A 20,442-nucleotide genomic window follows, 5' to 3' on the forward strand; every position below is an offset into this window, starting at 1 on the left:
AGCTTTTGTGCTGAACGCGGAAGCACGTGCCTCGATACACCGGAGACGTGTGGCCGCCAAAGGCAACTATCTCGTGCACAATTGGCACCGAAATGGACACGAGGACTCGCATGCTGTGTGCTCAGAAAAGCTTCAGAGCGAAGAATGAGGCGAGCGAGGTCGGCTGTGGGGGACTCACTATTTATGCACGGTCTCTCGTTACCATGCCAGCATCCATTTTTCTAAGCTTTTCATGTGTTGCGCATGCCCCTCTGTTGTTCGGTCTCTGGCAGGTGGTTCGAGGACGCTGGACAGGCGCGCCTTCCCTGGTTCCTCCCTCTCTTCACCTGCTGCCGCCTTGCAGTGGAGACGGTTTCCCGCATTGGCCGACGCAACCAGTAGTCGTTGATAGTTCGGTTATTTCTTTCCTCTTTGACGCCTCGCTACCTGCTGCCTCTGGCCCGGCTCTCTGGGGCTACCGCGTGATTTGCCTCGCCCAGTACTGGACGTTGCCACCCGCACTGTTCTCACGGGATGGAGAAGACAGGCGGAAACACTTTTCTAGGCAAGAAAGAACAAACAACGACGAATGCTGCGAACAGCCGCAGCAGCCGACGCAGGGACTGCCATCTTTCTTGGAGCTTCCTCCTCCCGGGTCGCATCCATCTGCTTCTTCTGTCTTGCGCCCAGCGACAGACGCGCCACTGGGTTCCTTCTCTAGGGTTGGCCACGACTCCGGCGAGGCACCAATTCTAGGCATTGGTCCTGGCCGCGCTCGTCCTACTGCGGCTGCAGCAAATGAAGGCTTGAGCGGCAGAGACATGGAGATTGGGACCAGCCAAGGGTCCGCGTCGTCTTCATCCTCTTCTTCCTCTGCTTCTGTCTCTTGTTCGTTTTCGTCGCCTTCCTCAGGTCCACTTCCTCAGCCTGAGCACTTTCGAAGGCATAGCTGGAACGCGAGGCGACCCGCGTCTGCGTCCTCTCCCGCGTCTTCTCGTTCGTTTTCCCTGTCCCTCCGAGTTGCGGCCCCGGAGGAAGGACCCGCGGAAGAATCGAGAGGACACTTCTCTGCCTCGCAGGCTCAAACGTCCGCACAACACCTGGATCCTTCTCTTTCCTCTGTGTCCACAGTCTCTGCTTCTCCTGGTCTTCCGTCTGCCTCCACTCCTGGAGAAAGAAGTCAAGAGCCTTGTGTCGCGGCGAGGAACGGTGGTGGCCTGGATCGCTTGCCTGGGTCGCCGGCCGCACAGCACGAGGCGTCAAACGGCACAGACTTGCCTCGTCCAACTCTTCTTCCGCCGTTGCTCGAAATGCTGGTGGCTGGGAGTGCATCTCTCGCTTCTGCCCTCGGGTCTCTTCTTCGAGGCCAGCCGGTCTCTGTCGATGAGCACAAACACTTGGAAGTGCTTTATTCGTGCGTCTTTGCTGGCGGGTTTGCCCGAGAAGCCCCACCGAAAGTCAAGCGATTGACTCCGGAACCCGGGACGGCCTCTGAGGAAGCGAGACTCTCTTTCCTTGGTTATTTCCTTGCACAGAAAAAAAGGCAGAGACCCAAGCACGGCCACCTGCTCGAGGGCCAAGAGCAGCCGAACGAGCAAACCAATCAAAGGCAGGAGTCCGAAAGGGGGAAACAAGAGGGTAGGCGTTGCCGGAACCGAGCCTGGAGAGAAGGCGAAAGATGGAAGGATGACGGCTCGGGGCCTCGGAGACAACACAGAGTTGTGGTGACGGCAGGCGAGAGAAGGGAGACAGATCTCGGAGAACGGCAACGGGGTATTTCTGAGAAGAACCAACTGACTCCAGAGGAGCAAGAAGACGTGGAGGAAGGTCCAATTCAAAACAGAGAAGGCGTAGAAAAAGAGGCCGAAAGTCCGGGCGCGGCGCTGCGCTGTGCGCCCATGCTTGCGCCTGTCCCTGGCAGCCGAAGGGAGGTGGGAGATCCATCTTCCTACGCTGCTGAACGCTCTCCAGACTGTGAGGGAAATCCGTTGTGGGGCGACGAAGAAGAGACGTCTCCGACAGCACCGACGACACGTGATGGCTACATGCTATTTCCTACACCTCCAGGTTCTCCTCGACAAACGCCTGCAGGTTCGTCTCTCGCTCCAGCGTCGCTGACCCATCGGGAGGCTTTCGAGAACTTTGGGATTTCTTCCGGAGACTTCGAAGGCTGGGGAAAGCAGGTCCACAGCACTGCCTCGTTTGTTCCGGATCCTGCCGCAGTACTCCCACACTATGACGACCCAGAAAGAAGGCTGCCTCAGCGTGAATCCCCTGTTCACGTTCGCGGGCAGCCAGGAGCGGAGGAAAACGGAAGGAACGGCAGTTCTTCTCCTCGCCCGAGACGGACCAGGAAGGAGAGAGGCGCTAACTTACTGGTCGCAGAGGATCGGGCCCTTCCAGGCGAGAGCCGGCGAATGAGGAGAAGGCGTCCATTCGGAGCTGAAGCGACGGCGAAGACAGGAGAGGGAGTCGTCTCTAAAGAAGGAGACCTTCGGAGTGGACAGGAAGATCCAGCGGGATCGGACACGAAAACACAACCCGGGGAAAGGACTGGATCAGATGAACAAGCGAGTAAACGACAGTGTACCTCGCCATTCCCTCCTCAGAAGTCCGGATCTCCTTCCTCTTCGTCCTCTTCCTCATCTTTCTCATCTTCCTCATCTTTCTCATCTTCCTCACCTTTCTCATCGTCCTCATCTTCCTCTGGTTCTGTCGTGCATTCATTTTCCGTTTCTGCATCGTCCCCGTCTCCTGCTCCTGCTCTTGCAACAGGACAGGCATTCTTGCCTCACGTGCAGTCTTCGCCGTCTGCGTCAGGTACGCGTATGGAGCCGAATCAACCTCGAGGACAGGCTGTGGATGCCGCCTTCCCTGCCACAGGTGTCTCCGCAACCTTGCGGGAGCTTCGGGCCCGAGGGCCAGAGGCGGTTCTCGCGCTGCTGTGGAAGAATGAGGGCATCGGCAGTCGGCTCGTCGAACTGTTGGACAGTGCATCCCGGCGGGTGTCTGTGCCTCGCTTCTCCCCGAAGGGTGATGGAGGGCGCGAGGGGGCAAAGGCGCCAACGGCGATACAAGAGAGGTTCGGCGGCCCAGCGGTCGGCGGCTTCAGAGGCACTCACTCCTTGCTTTCTTCGTCAGCCGCTCTGGACAGGTTGGGCGGCGTCTACATAGCTCAAGCTGTGCGGGCGTACGCCTGCTGCCTGATTAAACACCTGTTCATGGAAGGCACTGTCCTCGTCGTTTTGGAACATCTCGTCGAGAAGTTTCCCGTGCTTTTTTGCGACGGAGCAAGTGGCGAGGAAGCAGGTCCGAGGCTGGCACACGTAGGTGCCTGCGACATGTCGAGGGGAGATGTATGGCGCGGAGGCGAGACTGGAAAAAGCGAAGAAATGCCGAGCCAGAGGGAGAGAGACGACAACAGGAAAAAACTCGAGAGGGAGAGAGAAGCGAAACAAGAGGCATGCGCGTGGCTTCTCAGCTGGCGAGAGGCCGAACCCCTTCTGTACCTGTGGTGCGCGACGCGCCTTCTGAGGCACTGGGTGATTGCAGAGAGACAGAAGAGCGTGTTCCAGCTGGACGCGCGTCGGAGAGAGAGAGACGAGGAAGCGATGGAAGTGACGAAAGTGACGGAGGCGACGGAGAAGTCAGGAGCGAAGAACGCTCTTGATAAGTCAGACTCGGCGCTCTCATCTGCTGCTAGAGAAAGGCAGATGCGGGCCGCGAAGAAGCAGGAAGCAGAGGACTTGGCGGAGCTTCAGGCCCTCAGCACCTACGAGTATTGGGGAGCCGTCCTTCTCTCTCGAGCGTCGATTCTCCTGCAACTTGTGCCTTTTTGTAAATCCGAGAAAAGGTTCGGGCCACTGGCATCCTGTCGGTGTGTCTTTGCTCCAGAAACGTTTTTTTCGCCAATCTGCAGCGAAGAGCCGTCCGCCTTCTCTCTCTCAATGTCAGCCCAGGGGCGGCCGGTTCCTGCCTGTGTTGCGACTGACGACGCTACAGGAATCGAACGGCCAGGGCGCTTGGCAGTCCCCAGCCCTTCGGCCTTCTCTGTTTTTCCCGGTCGTCCGCTACCGGCCACACCCCCTTCGCCCCCGTCGGAGAGGCCTGGAGCCGGACTGTGGGGCTGCTACGAGCCCCAGGTTCTGTCAAACTCCCTGGCCCTTCTCGTTGCCGCGGATGTGACCGCGCTTCGGGCAGCCGTGGCCACGAAGGAGAAAGAAGCAAAGCGAAAGGGAGAGGAGAGGCTGCTGAGAAAAGATAGGAAAGAAAAGAAGCGATCGGGGGGCGGGACAAAGAAACAGGACGGGTGGAAATCTCAGTTTGGGCTCTGGAGGTCGCTCCAAAGATGGCAGGTACTTCTGCGACTCACGACACTGGAATTTGATGAGGACGACAGCGAAGAGTGGCGAGACGACCGGATCGTCCACAGCGTTCTCCACGGCATCTCGGCCTTCTTTTTCCTGCGGCCAGGAGCGCCGTCGCCACTCATCCGTCGAGGGACACCGGAAAGGGCGAGGCCGTTTGCGCCTCAAGGCGAAGGGCCCCCGCCGTCCGAAGAAACCGGAGGCAGTCTGTACCATTATCAAAGAGAGGGAAATGGCTACGGCGCCTCGCTGACCTTTCCTCGTTTGCGGGAACGAAGGGATTCTCCCCCAAGCCAGCACGCCCCAGGACGTCTGCTGCCGCGCCCCAGGTCTGAGGCCTCTCAGCTAGAGACGCGCGGGTCTACCTCCGAGTCCCTCGCTGTCGCCGTTGCCGCCAGTGGAGCCGCAGCGGCTGCCGAGGCAGCGCGAATGTCTGGGCCTTGGGGGTGCCTCGCAGCGAGCATTGCAGAGAAGGGAGGCGCCCGGGAGATCAGCGGCATGTTTCAGGTTCTGAAGGACCGAAGAAGACGCGCCAAGGCTCGGATCCAGACGTTCGATGTGATTCACTCGATTCTCAAGAGCATCCACTTCCCCTTGACTAAAGCGTTCGCCCTCAGAGTCCTGCGATCAATGGGGAATGAGCTGCCCACGCCTGGCCCCCTTCCGCTGTCCGTGCTGCTGCCTGCGGGTGGTGCGACGGCTCGCCGTGAAGCCGAGACAGCAAGGGCAGGGGACGTCGCTCCCGCGTTTCGGCAGGATCAGCTTCCAGAGCCTGCAACCGGCGGACGTCCCCAGCGCATAAACGTCCTCTGGCAGAGGCGCTTCGACTCCCCAGTGGAGGCCCCGCGGTTTCTGTTCTTCCGGTCGTACTCCTTTGAAGGCAGCGACGACGAATCGGAAGGTCTCGTCAATGCCAGAGTTGGACGCGAGGAAGAGTTCGCGCCCTGGGTTGAGGGGCAAGGAGGGACAGGGGAAGAAGAAGCACACGCGTACCCAGCGCTCGGACTCAAAGTCTGTTTTCGGAGAACCCAGCATCGATCGACCGACCTCCACTACGAAGAAGACCTAAGAGGCTGCGGTATCCAACTGGAAAAGCAAGTGAAGCGCTCCTTCTACCGCACGATGGCTCTTGTCTTAGCCTGCGCCACAGTGACGTCGGAAAGGCCTCCGGCCTCGCTTCTTCACACCAAGTTCTTCTTTTCGCCCGCTAACGGGCGCGGAGCACCGCGTCTCTCCAGGACGAGTTCGGACGGCAAATGTGAGGCGACTAGAGGACAATTCCAGGAGCGCGGCCCTCGAAGATTCCTGCTTGGCGGCAACACCCAAAGTGGGCGTTTTCCCTCACACTCCGACACCAGTCGAGGTCCAGCAGAACAGGAATTGCCAGCCGAGCCACACCCGCCTGGGGAACAGAGAGCGTGCAGTCGAGACGGAATCGCAGAGAAACGCTGGGACAGGGCTCGACACGAGTCAAGTGCAAAAGCCGACGCAACAGATGAGGAAAAACGAGCAGAGGGCGCCGCCTCTCAAACCCCTCCATTACCGGCGAAAGGCGGTTTCAGACAGGACGCGGGGTGTCTTGCCTGGCCGCGGCCTCGCCCTCAGCCTGCGGCTGTGCTTTTCTCCCGCGATTCCTACGGTGCCAGCACTACCAACCTTCTCTCGCTTTCTTCTTCCGCGTATCCACTCCCGACGACTGCAGACGTTTCACTGAGTCATCCGTCGTGGGGCCCGGCCGGCCTGTCTCTGGCAGCTGGAGACGAGGAGCTGTCTTATCCTCAGTTCCTAGGCACGGGCGCAGCGCTGGAGAAAGTGCGAAGGCCTGCGGCGTGGGCAGGAAAGGCAGTTGCCTTTCCTGAAGGACACCATGCACTCTGGCGCAGCCCATACAGCCCCGAATACGTTCAGGAGATTTCTCGCTCTGTCCTCGGCGTTCTGGCATGGCGTGAAGAAGACCAGGATTCTCTCCTCGCCTTGGGGCTTGTCGACAGCGCCATGCATGCGCTGCTCCCCCATCGGGCCCCTACGTCGCCTTGCCGCGTTGCGCAGGAGAGCGAAAAAGGAACGCACGGACGGCGAGCGACGCACGCAGATCTTGCCAGCGGGGGACAGGGTTTGGTCGAAGCAGTGTCGGCTGTTCTCGGACCGGCGTGCGAAAGCCGAGCTGGAGACACGGACAGAGATCAGAGATTTGGAGATACGAAATGCCGTACAGAACCAAGCTGCTGCGAGACGGCACCAGGCGCCTACACGGGAATTCTCCTCGTCGCGACGCTGTGTCTCAGAGCTTCGCTGGGATGCGGGAACGCCAGAATCCGGCTCGTGTGTCTGCGGTACTGCGCTGACCTCCTGCTGGTCTCGCTCCGCGAGCTCCGCCGACGGACAGTTGCCCGAGGCCCAGCTCGACGCCGCCGTGCCGGGAACTTCCACCGCGCTAGTGGAAGCCTGCAGCCCGCCAATCCGAAGGCAGTCGATCCGCCTCGCTGCCATGTCCGAAATGGAGCCTGCGACACCGGCGAGGAGCACGGAGAAAAAAACGCATGTGGTGAGCAAGACACGTGCCGCTGTTCTGTGGAGTGGGAATCTCAGGCACACGTACTTCTCACCCTTCTTCATCTGCTAGTCTCTCGAATTTTCCCTTCTTTTCCTGCGCTGCAAAAGAGGCGAGGCATGGCGAGCCCGCCCCACAGCACCCTCGTCATGCACTGTAGCGCCGGACAGCTGAGCAGTCGGAGAGACGCTCCCTTTCACGGAGCGAACTATGGCCTGTCCCTCCACGAGGGAGAGGGGCGCGGAGCCAATACGTTGAGGTTGGCGAGCAGCGACCGAGGTTGCAGTGCCGGCGACACTTTCCATGACACCGTCTCAGAGATCGCTGCTTCCCGCGCGTCTCCCTCCCGGCAGGTGTCGCCTCATTCGGTCTGTGGAGTCCATGGCGGTCTCGGAGAGGAAGGGGCTGTCCCTCTGGAACTGCGCGAGGCCCAGCGCTTCGTCCTCTGCTACCCAGCTGTCTCCGCGGGTCTCCAGCTGTGCTTCGGGGTCGGCACTTTCCGGCTTAGGCGCCAGGCTCTCCGCATTCTGAGAATTCTTCTGCCGCGCATGCAGCCACACCAGGCGAGCCGCTATTTCGGCGCGGCTTTTGCTCTGCCCAGCCCTTTTGTTTCCAGCGTTCTGAACTTCTGTCCTCTGCAGCACGCGGGTGGAACAGGCGACATGGACGCTCGGGTGTGGAGTCCAACGACAGAGAGGAGCCTAGAAGCGGGAGTGGAGGAGCCCGCTAGGCCGGGATGGCTAACAGAGAGAGACATTAACGAGACCATGCATGAAGCTGCCGAGCAAACTGCCTCGAGACAAGAACCTGACGACACAGCCACGGAAGGCGCGGAAGGACAGGAGAGAGAGGAAGGAGACGGGAGGGAGATGGAGGGCAAAGAACTGACGCCTCTCCGTAGAGCCAGCTCCGCGGAGGATCGTTCCTTTAGCAGCATCCGACGAAAGTACGTGGGGAATGTCTCGCGTCTACACGATCCAGGGTTGCCTGAGGAGGCGCAAACTCCGCCGTTTCCCAGTGCAGGCATATACCATCCGCGACACCACCTTTCATCGCCCTCATGCTCGACTATTCGAGTAGGTGAACCTGGGAAGGGCATTTTCCATCAGTGGCGCTCCACCAGTGGTGCAAGCACGCGCAGTAACTGGGGCAGTGAGGTGAGCCTCAGTGCCTTGACTTGGACTTGCGAAAGTGTCTCGCCTGGCGCCTTTGGAGACAGAACGAAAGAAACCAGTGAGCAGCTTGCCGTCGGCTTCGTCTCGCGGCTGCTCAGCTTCGTGGGGAACTGTCTCTCAGTCTGTCCGTTGCCCGCCGTGGCCGCAGCAGCATGGCGCACCGGCCTGCCGGAGACGCCTGCAGCTCCGCCAGAGAGGCGAGGGGAACGGTGTGACTCAAACGAGAAAGCAGAGCAAGACGATGAACCCAGACGGGAAGCAACAGGAGAGCGCGACGCCTCGAGAGCGGCTGCCGGGTGTGCGGGCATCCTGGAAGACGTGCGGACAAGGCTTGAAGGAGACGTTCGAGAAGCGAAAGGCCAGCAGGCAACATGGCGAGAAAGACAGAGTTATCGGCCGTCCCTTCTTGTCTCGCCTCTCGTGCTCCCTCTTGGGGACAGCCGTGCAGGCCTCCCTCAGTTCGCGGCCCACCTCCGTGGCACAGTCAGCCACCAGCGCGCACTCTCACTTCAAGCTTGCGCCTTTCTGAGCGGCACGGCGTCCGAGTCTACCTCCGCTTCTTCTCCTTTTTCGTCAGCTTCTGTCCTGCCTGGCATGCCACAGCCGCACTCGCTGGTGTCGTCGCCTGCTGCGATGTCGCCGCCTTCCTCCTCTTCCCCCTTCACCGACGGAGCGGCAACTGAAGCGTGTCACTTCTGTGCAGGCGGGAGGAAAGAAGAAAGCCCAGTTCCCTCTGTCTCTGGCGGTAACACGAAGCGCAGCGAAGCAACGCCGCCACGTGGTGGGGGAATCCTTGCGTCCTGTTCCGAGACCGAGTTCCGAGAATCGCCGACAGCAGAGACGCTGGCCAGCTCCGCCATGCTGGTGATTTACATTTTGCGAGCACTTCTCGCAAGCGCGCTTTGGGCGACGGCTGTGAGGACGCGTCTCCGTGAAGCTCTGCGAGTTGCATGTGGCCTCGCATCTGAAAGCGGAGCCTTGCTGAAGCCGTTCACAGAAGCCCAAGGCGACGGGCAGGAAGACGGCCAGGATCCGCAAGAGCCAGTCCAACACGAGGAAGAGCGGACGGAGATCGATGCGCGAGATAGAGACGAACTGGGCGAGAGAGACACCGAATGGACAAATGTCGCAGAACGGGAGGGACGATTTCCGTTCCCTCTCAACCGTCCAGAAACTACACGCACCGTCCCGGATAAGCGGCCAGGCGACCTCGCAAGTCGATGGGTAGCCTCTGTCTCCGAGGCGCTCGGGGCGCTGGCTGTTTTGGCCGGCCAGAGCGGCGAGTTTCTTCGTGTGGGGTGTCTCCTTTCCCAGGGTCGGGAAGGCGCTGGGGTGGGGTTCGAGGGCGGATTCGAAGCCATACCCGCCTTCGACTCTGCGCCGTCGTCCGGGGCCCATTCCGATCCGTCGCTGAGAAGACTCTCTCCGTTCTCTCCCTTGGGGGTTGTCGTCCGCTATGCGCCTCATGAGGGACACGCACTAGCCATCGTTCGAGAAGATCAGCAGCTCGGACACCTCCACGCTCCCCTTCCTCCGAACATGTCTCGCAGAGGTTTTGGAGCGAGCGGCGGATCGTCTCGCGACGACTCCGAGCACGTGTCTGGATGCCCACAGTTTGTCCATCTGCAGTGTCTTGACACCGCCGCCTGGCATCTCACAGCGGACACAACGTCAGCTCCCCACTTCGTCGAAAGTCTCCTGGCGGGGGAGGAAGACAACGATCTCGCTCCTTGTTCGCGAAGAAGGCCAGAGGAGGAAGCACAACGCGCCGGCTCCTATGCGACGCGGCACCATTCTCTGGGGGTGCTTAAGGACCCGCCTGTGGCCCTTGTTTGTGGTACCCGAGACGGCGAGCCGGATGCTTTCCCTGGCGACGCACTGGACCGCAGTCAAAAGACATTGAAGCCGGAGCACGAAGAGACAGTCCACAGCCGCACACTGCACGCAGCGAGCGAATGTCTCCTTGCAACATCTGGGGGCGCTTTGGGGTTCGAGTCGCGGGCCCAAAAAGGGGCCGTCTTCGAAGACAACGAAACACGCGCCTCGATGCATGCCGCGATTGTTCAGTTGGCGAAGGCTGCCGAAGCTGCGATGGTGTTTGAGGAAAACGAACCAGAGGAGACCCTATGGATTCCCTCCACATCAGACACGGATGGCGACGCCCTTGGCGCTGCCGTTTCCGGCATCTCGCGGGTGTCGCCTGTCTCCGGTTCCGATCTCGTCGAATCCCGCGCGCTGCTGACCCCTGAAAGAGCCGCATCTCTTGTTCAGAGACAACTGCGAACTATGATGGTGTCGGCGCTCTGTGAGCTGTTGAGGAGTCCGCAGGTCGTGACGCTCCTCTTTCGGCGGCGCCTGCTCGTGCCGCTCCTTGACACACTCAGCCTGAGCCCTGTAGCCTCGAGGCGTGCAGCGGCCCGGACTGCCGGAAGTCTGAGCGATCTGCAGCGGCGCGCTTTGAGGCTCCGCCGGATCGTACGGGACATGCTCCAAGGCACAATCGGCGTGGAGACGCGCCTGCTGCTGAAGGAGACACAGGCGCTGGAGCTGGGCGGCAGTCCCTTCCGCCTCCTCCCGGTGCTTCTCCCGACCGCGTGGAGCCCAAAGTGCCCGCAGGCGGACGAGGAAGGAAGCGACGCGATAAACGGAGGCAGGATGCGTGCCCCCTTTCGCTTCGCGAACTGGGATTGGCGGAGACTGTGCAAGGGCTTTCCTGAAGACTTGGGGGAGTCCGCAGATTCTGGGAACCGCCGACAGGCCGGGTCAACACGTCGAGTCGCCTGCGAGGGCTGTCTGAGTGTCCAGGAGATTCTTAGGCGCCACTGGAGAAAAGGCGCGAACGGCACAGCGACCGCCTTCCTTCACCAGGAGACGGCGCCTCGCGCATCTCTGGAAAACGCCGAAACTACACAGGAAGAAGTCGAGCACCGACAGCACGGAGCGCCGAGCGCGCAAACAAACACGGAAGCGCCAGAGCACCTATCTGGGGAAGGTAGGCCCAGCAGCCGGGCGGCTGCGGGTCGTTGTCTCCAAGGTCAAAACATCCTGGCCGAGACGTCCCCGGATCTCGGCTCGCAGCCTGAAGGTATCCAGTGCCACGAGAGGCACGAGAGTGGCGAGGCTCCGGGACGCGCCTGGGAGGCGGACGCTGTGGATCTTCTTCTGTATGCCGAGCCCCTGAATCCAGACACGCATGTTCGCGACGAGGGGGCGAGTCCACACCCGGCTTTGGAAACAGAAGCGGAACGAGAGGACCCGGGCCTAGCCGCCCATAGCTTGCATCGCCGCCTGTCGTCCTCTTTCGCAGGCTGTCTCCACGCGGCCGACGTGTCCATCGCTCAAGCGAACCGTGTGATTCCGAATTCCTTGCCAGCTTACTATTTCGAGGTCTTCGTCGAGGCGTTCGCTGCGCTCCATCCCGCCCCCCACACGCTCTGCGCGAGTGTTCCGCCGAAGCCGTCTGCCGGTGGAACCCCTGCGTCGTCGGAAGCCCTGTGCCACCATCTCCAGATATCTGTGCCAGGGTGTCTTGTTCCGAACTCTCTCCGAGGGCGCGCGAAGGCAATTAACGGCTGCTCCGGAATGGCGGAGGCGCGAGGACATGAAACAGCCTTTTTGTTGGAGGATGTCCCGCCACGGGCACCGTGCTCAGGGATGGCTGTAGGCCTCTTCCGCGAGGGCGTCGAGCTCAAGGGCAAGGCCGGATGCCATGGAAGCTTTGCGTATTGCAGCTGCGGGGTTCTCTATCACTCCGCAACGGCCGCTCAGGAACCTGTCGGGTTTTCGGCCCCCTTCGGCGCGGGCGACACGGTTGGAATGCGCTGGGATCTGAAGCGGTCTTCTCTGTCGCTCTTTAAGAACGGCAAGTCACTCCGAGTCTTTCCCCTTCCGCTGCGTGGACCTCGTCTAGCGGGAGGCACGCCCGATGCTGATTTGCCGCCGTCGGTTTTGTCTCCCCCTTGCGCGTCCTCAACCGCTGTAGCGCCTCCGGCTGGCGCACCCTCACCGAGCTGGGAAGTCCGCATGGGCAACACGGCGGTGTCGCTTGGAGGCCGCCCTGCCCCGCGCCCGTCGTGTCGTTCCCCGGTATCGCCTGCCTCACCACGAGGTTTGCCGAAGGAGACGCAGATCGCTGAGGTGCCCTTCTACCTCGATTCTGGGTCCCCTCGATCTACCTCGACAGGCGCCGCTTCGTCGACATTTCCTTTGTCCTCTGGCTCTACGGATGGGTCCTGCCACAGCACGCGACACGACGAATCACACACGTCCGCCTGCGCTGGGACGATCTCAGCCCCAAACAGCGTGGCCTTTCACGGCGTTCGCGGGCGTTTCCGCCCGGTGGTGTGGGGGTTCGGATGCTCCGCGTGTCTCCTGAAGGCGAACTTTGGAGCCGAGCCTTTCGTCTTTCCCTTTGAGAGAAGCTTGGAGACCGAGGACACGCAGCAACTTCCCGAGGGATCTCTGGCGATCGCCAGGCCTGCGAGCACAGCGGGCGCTTGGCAGGTGAGGGACACGTCTCGTGTTGGAGGTCCGGGCCTTCGCACGGGCAGCCTGGCAATGCGCAGGCGCGGGGACGAACCTGCGACGGGCCCTAAAGGCCCAGTTCGTTCTGGCGATAGACCAGGAAGAAATGGAGACGCACCGGCCGTTCGCCGACAGGACAGCAGCCGCCAACCGACGCCGGAAGTGTCTCCGTCCACCGCTGCCGTGGCAGCCTCAGGCGCCCGCCACAATAGGCGCTCCTCTTCTTCGACGTCTTCGTCTGCGAGGCCTCTTCTGCTCCGCGAGGAGGATCTGCAGCGTCGGACTGTGGCTGAAGATCTCCATGAGATCATGGGCGGCGGCGTGTTCCCGCTCTCGCTCTGCGTCCAGGCACTGGAGAGGACAAGGGACGATTTGCAGGCGGCGGCCGAGTGGCTTCTGGAGCACGGACTGGACGAACTGGAGAAGCTGCAAGACCAGTTTCTTAGGGAAGCGGAGGCAGAAGAGCTCCAACGTCAAGTCGATCTGAATGCTGCTGCGGAGGACAAGGAGAGCGACGCAGCCGAGCCCCTGACGGAAGACAAAATTACCCGGCTGGCTGCCTCCAGCGAATCCTACACGAGAAGGGAGGAAGATCGCGAACAGGAGGCGCCGAGCGTGAGCGGGACCCTCGCCGGGGCGTGCGACCATGAAGACGGAGACGGGCCCCGCACAGACTTTGCTGGCGAAACTCCCGGAGGGCGGAGACAGGTGGAACGCCGGGACGGAGAGCCGACCACTGCTGAGGCAAGGCGACGCCGGGGAACAGAGCAGAACGATATGGGAACAACTCCTGTCCGCAATCGGCAAGCAGGGGCAACCGAACGCGCAGGAGGGACAGCTGAAACGACGAGTCAGCACACAGAAGAGACAGAGAGTGAACAAGAGGACGGACGTGGCAAATGGCTAAGTCCTGAAGCCGAAGCGTCACTGGGCATCCACGGTCGGAGCCGAAAGAAGAAACAGCACTTCCGCGCTAATCCAGAGCTCGCTGAGGGCCTCGAGAGCCTCGCTCTACAGTTGCGAGGCCAGCCATACGACTACCTCCGCCATCTTGCATGCGTGTGCGCCGCCTCGTCCCCGTTTATCCGCCCAACCCCCGATGAAATCAGCTACGGCCTGTTCCGCCGGATGTCCACCGGCCCGTTAGCGGCCCTGTTTCGCCTCCCCGCCCCCCGAGCACAGCCAGTATCTTCGCTGTCGTGTTCACCTGCTGGCTTACCCCCAGTTTTTCCTCTCTGTGCGGAGACACCGGAGGACGAAGCGTCCCGGTCCCTGATGGCCAATGCCTTCTGGTTCGATGACATGCTCACGCGTGCCTTTGGAAAGGGAAGAGCGAATTTGTGGGGCAGCCACGCGGGGCCCGCTCAGGCTCCATCAGGTGTACATACACCCGGGGCACTTCTGCCGCCGGGGTCCTACACGGTGTTCTCGCGACGCGTGGGGTCCGATGCACTTACAACCGCCTCGTCTGGTGGTACTTTGCAATCTACGTATCGAGGCTTTCTTGGCTCTGCGATGTCAGCGCCAGCGGGCGGAACGAGTCGAGGCTTCTCCGCTTCCTCCACGCCTACCTCGACGTTTGGGGAAAGCCGACAGACGGAGACGGGGAGATGCGTCCTGCCAGTTTCCGCTGACGAGGTCCACGTTGGGATGCTCCTCCAGATTCATCCGGATGCCGCCAGCGTTGCCTGTGACGTCGCCTTGCTGGTGCGAGGCGACGGCAGAGAGGAGACGGAGCCGAGTGAGCGACGAGATAAAAGAGAGAGGGGCGAGGAGGCGCAGAGATACCGAGGGAGGCAGCCAGGAGGCGCCACAGCAGCCGTCGAGAAGGCAAGAACTGAGAGGGACGCCTGGGCGTCTTTGCCACTGTGCCCGGAGGCTGAGGGGCGTCCGAGGCTGCCTCCGATTCAAAACATCTTCGACCCCCGAAAACTGCAACACCTCGCTGGTCGCTGTGGCGCCGTTTGGGAGATCGAGTGGCTAGAGGCTGCGGACGGAAGCTCCGACGAGGAGGAGCCTGAAAGCTCGCATCTTCAGGGGTTCTCGCACAGAGTTGGTCCGAGCCGTGAGCGGCTTGATGGCGACCGTTTCTTGGAGGGGTCTCAATCCCAGCCCGACGGCAATGGAGACGCAGCCTTTGCCTTTTGTTCCCCGCGGCCTTCGTTTTCCGACAACGGACGCATGCGCCCCTCTCAGCAGCTCTTCTGCTCAGCCAGCATATCGGCGCATGCCAATGCCGAGCCGGCGTCAGCCCCTCAGCCTCCAACGTCTTTTCCCTCCGCTGCACCTTCGGTTTCCTCGTGTTCCTGCGCTCCACGTTCGGCGAATGGTGCCTCGTCCGGGGCTGCTCTGCCCGCTCGCCCCGTGGCGTTTTTGGCTCCACGGCCGTTGCTGGCTCTGGAGCAAGAAGTCGAGATAGCCGCAGAGAGTCGGAGGCGAAGGCGCGACGAGCGATCGCTAGGAGAGAGACTGCGGAGTAGAGGCGAGAGTCCTGGCAAGAATGAGGTGGCTTCTGCAGGGGTCCTGGCGGTTGTGCTCGAACTCTGGGACCCTGATCTCCTTCCTCACTTTCATCGCCGTCTCGTTCGTGTGCCGTTGTCCATTTGCTGTCGTCCCGTTTTCTCTCCGCAGGTGGCCTGGGGGGAAGAGGAGACAGAAGCGCTGCTTGGCGCGACCCCACGCGAGTTGTGGGCGTGCAACGGGACTGCAGCCTGGACGGCGGAGTTTCTGGAAAAAGTTCTAGGCCTCCTCAGGGAAACGGAGAGAGCTGTCGCCGTCCTCCAGATGCGCCACACGGTGCTCCGCATGCTGCAGAGCGTCGAGCTACAGGAGATGTCCCTCGCAGACCTCCGATCCATCGAGCGCTTCATGTCTCTCGTCAAGCTGTCTTTCTGCGAGTTGGGCCTGCCCGTCTCGCCCGCTCCTGGTGCTGTCTCCACCACCTCGCTCGTCGGGACTGCGGTTCGGGCCTGGAGACAGGCAGTGTCTCCGTTTAGCCTTCCGGCTTCGTCGCCCTTCTTCTTCGGCCCCAGCGCTGCAAACTGCAACGAGGAGGGCCACGCGAGGAATGGGCCAGGCGAAGAACGAGACCGCGAGGAGTGTCTCTGTCCCCTGGACGGCGAGACACCAGGGGCAACGCGGCCTCCCCCAGAGACGTCCTTTTCTTCCACACTTTCGGCGTCGCGCTACCCCACTCACGCTCCTCCCCGCTCTGGCAGTTCCCCCTCCGCCGCCTTCCTCGAGTTCTTCTCGAGCCCTGATTTCTTCTCGTCCCTCGGGTTCGTCTCTCACACCGCCCCGTCCCGTGTCGGCGGCCTGTTGGCCTCCCCGGCGGCCGCTGCTTCGCTGTGCGTCTCCTTTTCCTCTCCGGGCCTGAAGTCCCTTTTGGAAGCGTCAGAGTCCCCGGCGCTTCAACAACTTCCACGCGGGCACACGCAACACCTGCTGAGCCTCCTGCAAGTCCTGGCACGTTTTCTGCTTTCATCAGATGCCTCAGGCTCCTCACTCCTGTCGTACATCGCGCAAGAGGCGGAGACCCACCTCCACGCGTCGCTCGCATTTCGCCTACCCGTCGCGGTGGTGGAGTCGCCGCACCCGATTGGCAGCGAAGGCCTCTTCAGTGCCCAAATGTCGGCATCGCTCGGGAAGCTGGAGCTGTCGCATGCGGTCACCCTCGGCCCCGAGTGCAAGAAGTTGATTGCGATTTTTGACCCGCGCTCAGACATCGGGGACGAAGACACCCGGTACACGTCAACGCTCGCAATGTATCGAGACGAGCACCTCGACCGAGAGATTTTCTCGTGCCGCTCAGACGACGCCGCCTCACGGCGTCCAGCAGCCAAGCGTCTCGCGGGCCGGATTCTGGTCCTCGACGCGCCACGAGTCTGGATTCGATTCACCGTGTCAGCCTCGCCTACCGCTTCAGCTTCGGCGACTGACATCCCCCACCGGTGGGGCTACCGCATTCTCTTCCTTCCACTGCTGCTTTCCCTCTCGGACGAGCACGCCGTCCAGAGGCACAATCCACAACTTGCGGCCGAGCTCTGTCTCCTGACGGCTCTGGCGGCGCCGGCGGAAGCTCAGACGACTCTCCTGGCGCCGCTGCTGGAAACGCTGCTGTCTCACTGCTTCTCTCCAACAACCTTGCGGAGTGCTTCCTCCTTGTTCGGCGAGCTCCTCGCGATCGCCCATCCGTTTCCCCTTTCGCGATCCTCGTACTCGCCCCTTGCTCGCCACTTCCCGCCGCATGCAATCGACCGCGCGGCCGTCCGCCTTCAGACCCAGGCCGCTTCTCGGCGGAGTCCGCCCCGGGCGCAAGGCCGCCATGGGGCGCATGCGGAGCCTCTGACGGGCTGCCGACGGAGACCCAGCGCGAACCGTCGTTTCGGAAATCCACGCACCTCGACAGACACACGAGAAGAAGCGACAGAAGGAGAATGTGTTCCGGTGTCGGGGAAAAGCAAACGTTCGCGGGCGCCGTGCGGGAGAGCTGGAGACTCGGGGGAGTCCAGCGAGGGCGACAAGGGCGGTGCCTCGTTTTCTAGACGAATGGCTAGCAAGACGGAAATATCCCTTGAACGCAACCACGTCTCGCTCGGCTCCGTGGCGCCAACGTGTTGGTCACCTTGCGGCGGTTCGCTTGGACCTCGTTTGTCGCCTTTGTGCGCCTCCCTGTTGCTCGCCCTGCGCCTGCAAGCATGCGACATCTTCGGTCGCCTCTTCCACGCAATGGAGTGGTGCACGGCTGCAGGAGTAACGGGAAGCAGTAAGCTGATTTCCGGCATGGCACTGCTGGCTGCGGCGGGCCGTCGCGGGGACGGAAGTGAACCTGGCGGCAGGCGGCCCCCCTCTGCGTCTTCCTTTGGTTCGGCAGCGCCGCTTTCCTCTGCAGAATCAGTTGCTTCTCGCTCCTTCTCTCCGGCCTTTCCGGGGCTCGCCAACGCTACGTCGCCTGCGACAGCTGCGGCCGCGGTTGCCGCCTCTCCCCCCTTGCTTTCGTCTTCCTGCGCGCCATCCTGGTCGCCAGAGTGCCCCCACGAGGCCCTGAGGACCGTCGTTGACTTGCTCTGCGTTGCGCATGACTTTGTGTTCACCAAATCCCTACTTGATTCCTGGGCAGCATGCAAGCAAGTCCAGCGGGAAGGCGCACCGCTGCGAGGAGCGGCTGAAGCCAGTCGAGATGGAGGTGTAAAGCGTAAAGAGGCAACGATGGAAGCCACGGAGAAAGACCCCAATGGAGGAGCGAAGACACGCCAGGAAAGAGCCGAACCAGCGCACAGTAGCAGCGGAGCTGCCGGGGAGGGGCTGTCGTCAGTGTCGAGAGACACAGACGGGGAGAGCGACTCGGAGCACTTTCCACCTGTCTCCGCGTTTGATTATCTTACTGCGTTGAGATTTGACCGCCGCACTCAAACCTTGACGCACCACCCCAGCAGTCTCCTTTCGAGGTTGAGGCATGCACGTTTGCGCCCCTCGTCGCCGGGCTGGTATTTGCGGCTCTCTCGGTCCTCGGCGGACGCCCGAGAGCCTCAATCAGAGCGCGCTGCGCCGGCGCCGCACGCCTCGCTCCCGCCCTCGCTTCTCGCCTTGGCTGCGTCGTTTTCCACACCTCTCCTTCCCGAGCGACCGGTCTTTTCGATTGCTTACCTCTCGCCTCGTTCCGCGTCGGCGGCTCCTCTCTGGCTCCTGCCCTTCTGCGTGAAAACCGCCCCCCCTCCCACGTTTCTTGCACCGGTACGGAGCCCTCAGTGGGAGCGCGGCCACTTGCCTTCCCCCTCTGGCGCCTCCCCAGCAGGCGCCGCGTCTCCGCAGCCGCTGTCTGGGGCATGGACGACGCTTCAGAAAGACCTTGTGTTTGCGGGGGACCCAGCATTTCCGCCGACTCTCGGCTCGCCTCCATGGATTCCGCGCCCCGGAGACTTCAGCCGACGAGAAGCCGGAGCCTGCGGTTCCACCGCCTCTTCTCCCTCTTCGAACCGTTCTTCGCTCGCCTCGTCTTCCCTGCCTTTTCGCGCCTACGACACGGAAACGCCGGGAGTCCCGGGAAGTGGCGATCCAGAGCCTTGTCCTTCTCCCGCTTGTCGAGCCTCTTCTCACGATGCCCTGGCATTGCCTCTCGCCGGCGAAGCCTCACGCGAGTCTCTGGATTCGGCGCCTGTGTCACTCCCTTTTCTCCTCAACTTGTGTCGCCTAGAGTTGAGGGTGGAACGCGCCTGTTTAGGGGAAGTCGACGTCACCTTTGCGCTCCAGGGATTCGTGTTTTTGTTGGGAAATGTGTGCCTGCATCTTCCAGCAGACCGCTCGCTCTGGCTGCCTCTGCTCCGCAAGGGGTACAAAGCTCAGGCGCGCCGAGTCGCGTGGGAAGTCGGCGGGTTGCGAGCAGACGGGCACGCGCATCGCGAGGGCCGAGTGACGCTTCTGTGGGGCAGCGAGAACAAAGCTCAAGTCAGCAGGGACAAGGCAACGCCAGGAGACAGCAATTTGGTTCCGTCGTGGGACGCGTTGAAACGAAACCTGACAGAGAAGAGCGACGCTACGGCGCCTGTTGCTGCCCTCTACGGCGGCAGATTGAGCATCGCTTACCAGATCGTTCGCGCATGCACCGAAGAAGATTTAGGCGTGGAGTTTGTCCAGATTCCTCCCGCGTCGACTGTTTTTCTGACGGCATTTCCTGCTTTCTGGCTTTCCAGGGTGTTCCTGGTCTGGGACATCATGCGGCTTTTTTGCCTCGCGCGTCTGGCAGAGGTAGGAGCGGAGAAGAGAGCGAGAGAGAAGACAGCAGCGGACAGGAGACAGAGGACCCGAAAACGTGTTGAGGAAGATCGCGCAAGTGCGGAGGCGTGCTCGAAGAATCTTGGCAGTGCTGCGGAGGCAGACCAAGCAGGAGAGTGGCCTCAGAAAGAGGAGGGAGGCAGTGAAGAGAAGGACAGTGGAGACAATCTGGAGACAAGTCGAGAGAAGACGAAGGGAGCGTTCAGCGGAGCGGACTGGGACACACAGGGGGCGTGTCGCGAGAGGCAGAATCCAGTGGCCGATGGTGCGAACGCCGGAGAGCCGTATGGAGACGTGAAAAGCGACGAAACGCAACACGACCGGGGAGAGCCTAGAGACGACCCTGACCAAGCAGGCGAGGGGACGGATGACGCAGCCGAGGCTTCTCAGAAACGGTTGGACGTCAATCAACGGAGGGTTTGCGAACAGGATTCCCCAGCACTTGCCTCAGACCTGGTTGACTATGTCTTCCAGTCTCTCTCTGTCCTGCCTCTGCAGCCGTCCCGCCCTCGTTTGAAAGCTGGTCCACACCACGGTCTGGGCGTTGCGGCAAGTGGCGATTCTCCCACAGGCACATCGGGCGCATTTGGTGGTGACCTCAATGCTGACCAGCGGAGAGACAGCAGCCAGGCGCGGCCGCCCTCTCACTTCTCTGTCACGGGTTCCGCGTGCTCCTCGGTGGGAAACTTGGCGGATGACAACTCCGCGTTTTTTCATCGAAGCCTCCAAGGCATCCGCGAGTTGCTTCTCCGGAGTGTCGTCGAAGCGGCGATCCGCGATCACTACTGGCCCGTGTTTCCGGGACGCGTCGACCTCTGTCGCCCTTCGGAGTCAGCGTTTGTCAAGGGCAGTCGATTTTCTCCGTCGCCAGATGCGACAAGGGAGAGAGAGGCCGCCGCTCCCCCGACTGGGGAGCGCAGAGCCAGCAGACGAGTAAGGGCAGCGGCAGAAGGCGAGCGAGAGACACAGAGAGAGAAAGAAAGGCACGACGAGTCTTTGCGAGGGAGGAGCAGCCAAAGGTGGAAATAGACAGAGACTACGCAATCGACATATCAGGAGAGAGACGAGAGAAAAG

At 61.7% G+C, this 20,442-nt stretch overlaps 1 protein-coding gene across 1 annotated transcript in view; it reads left to right on the forward strand.

The window, feature by feature from the left end:
• NCLIV_036180 (hypothetical protein) overlaps positions 1-20,442 on the forward strand; it is a gene marked incomplete at both ends in the record, with an annotated part of 34,715 nt that overhangs the window by 4,732 nt on the left and 9,541 nt on the right. The window contains 2 exons of the mRNA XM_003883820.1: positions 273-6,891; positions 7,216-20,300. Coding sequence (XP_003883869.1) covers positions 273-6,891; positions 7,216-20,300 — 19,704 coding nt within the window. The remainder of the gene's footprint in view (positions 1-272; positions 6,892-7,215; positions 20,301-20,442) is intronic.

This window comes from Neospora caninum, chromosome VIII, assembly GCF_000208865.1.
Source record: "Neospora caninum Liverpool complete genome, chromosome VIII".
In the NCBI taxonomy this organism is placed as follows: Eukaryota; Apicomplexa; class Conoidasida; order Eucoccidiorida; family Sarcocystidae; genus Neospora; species Neospora caninum.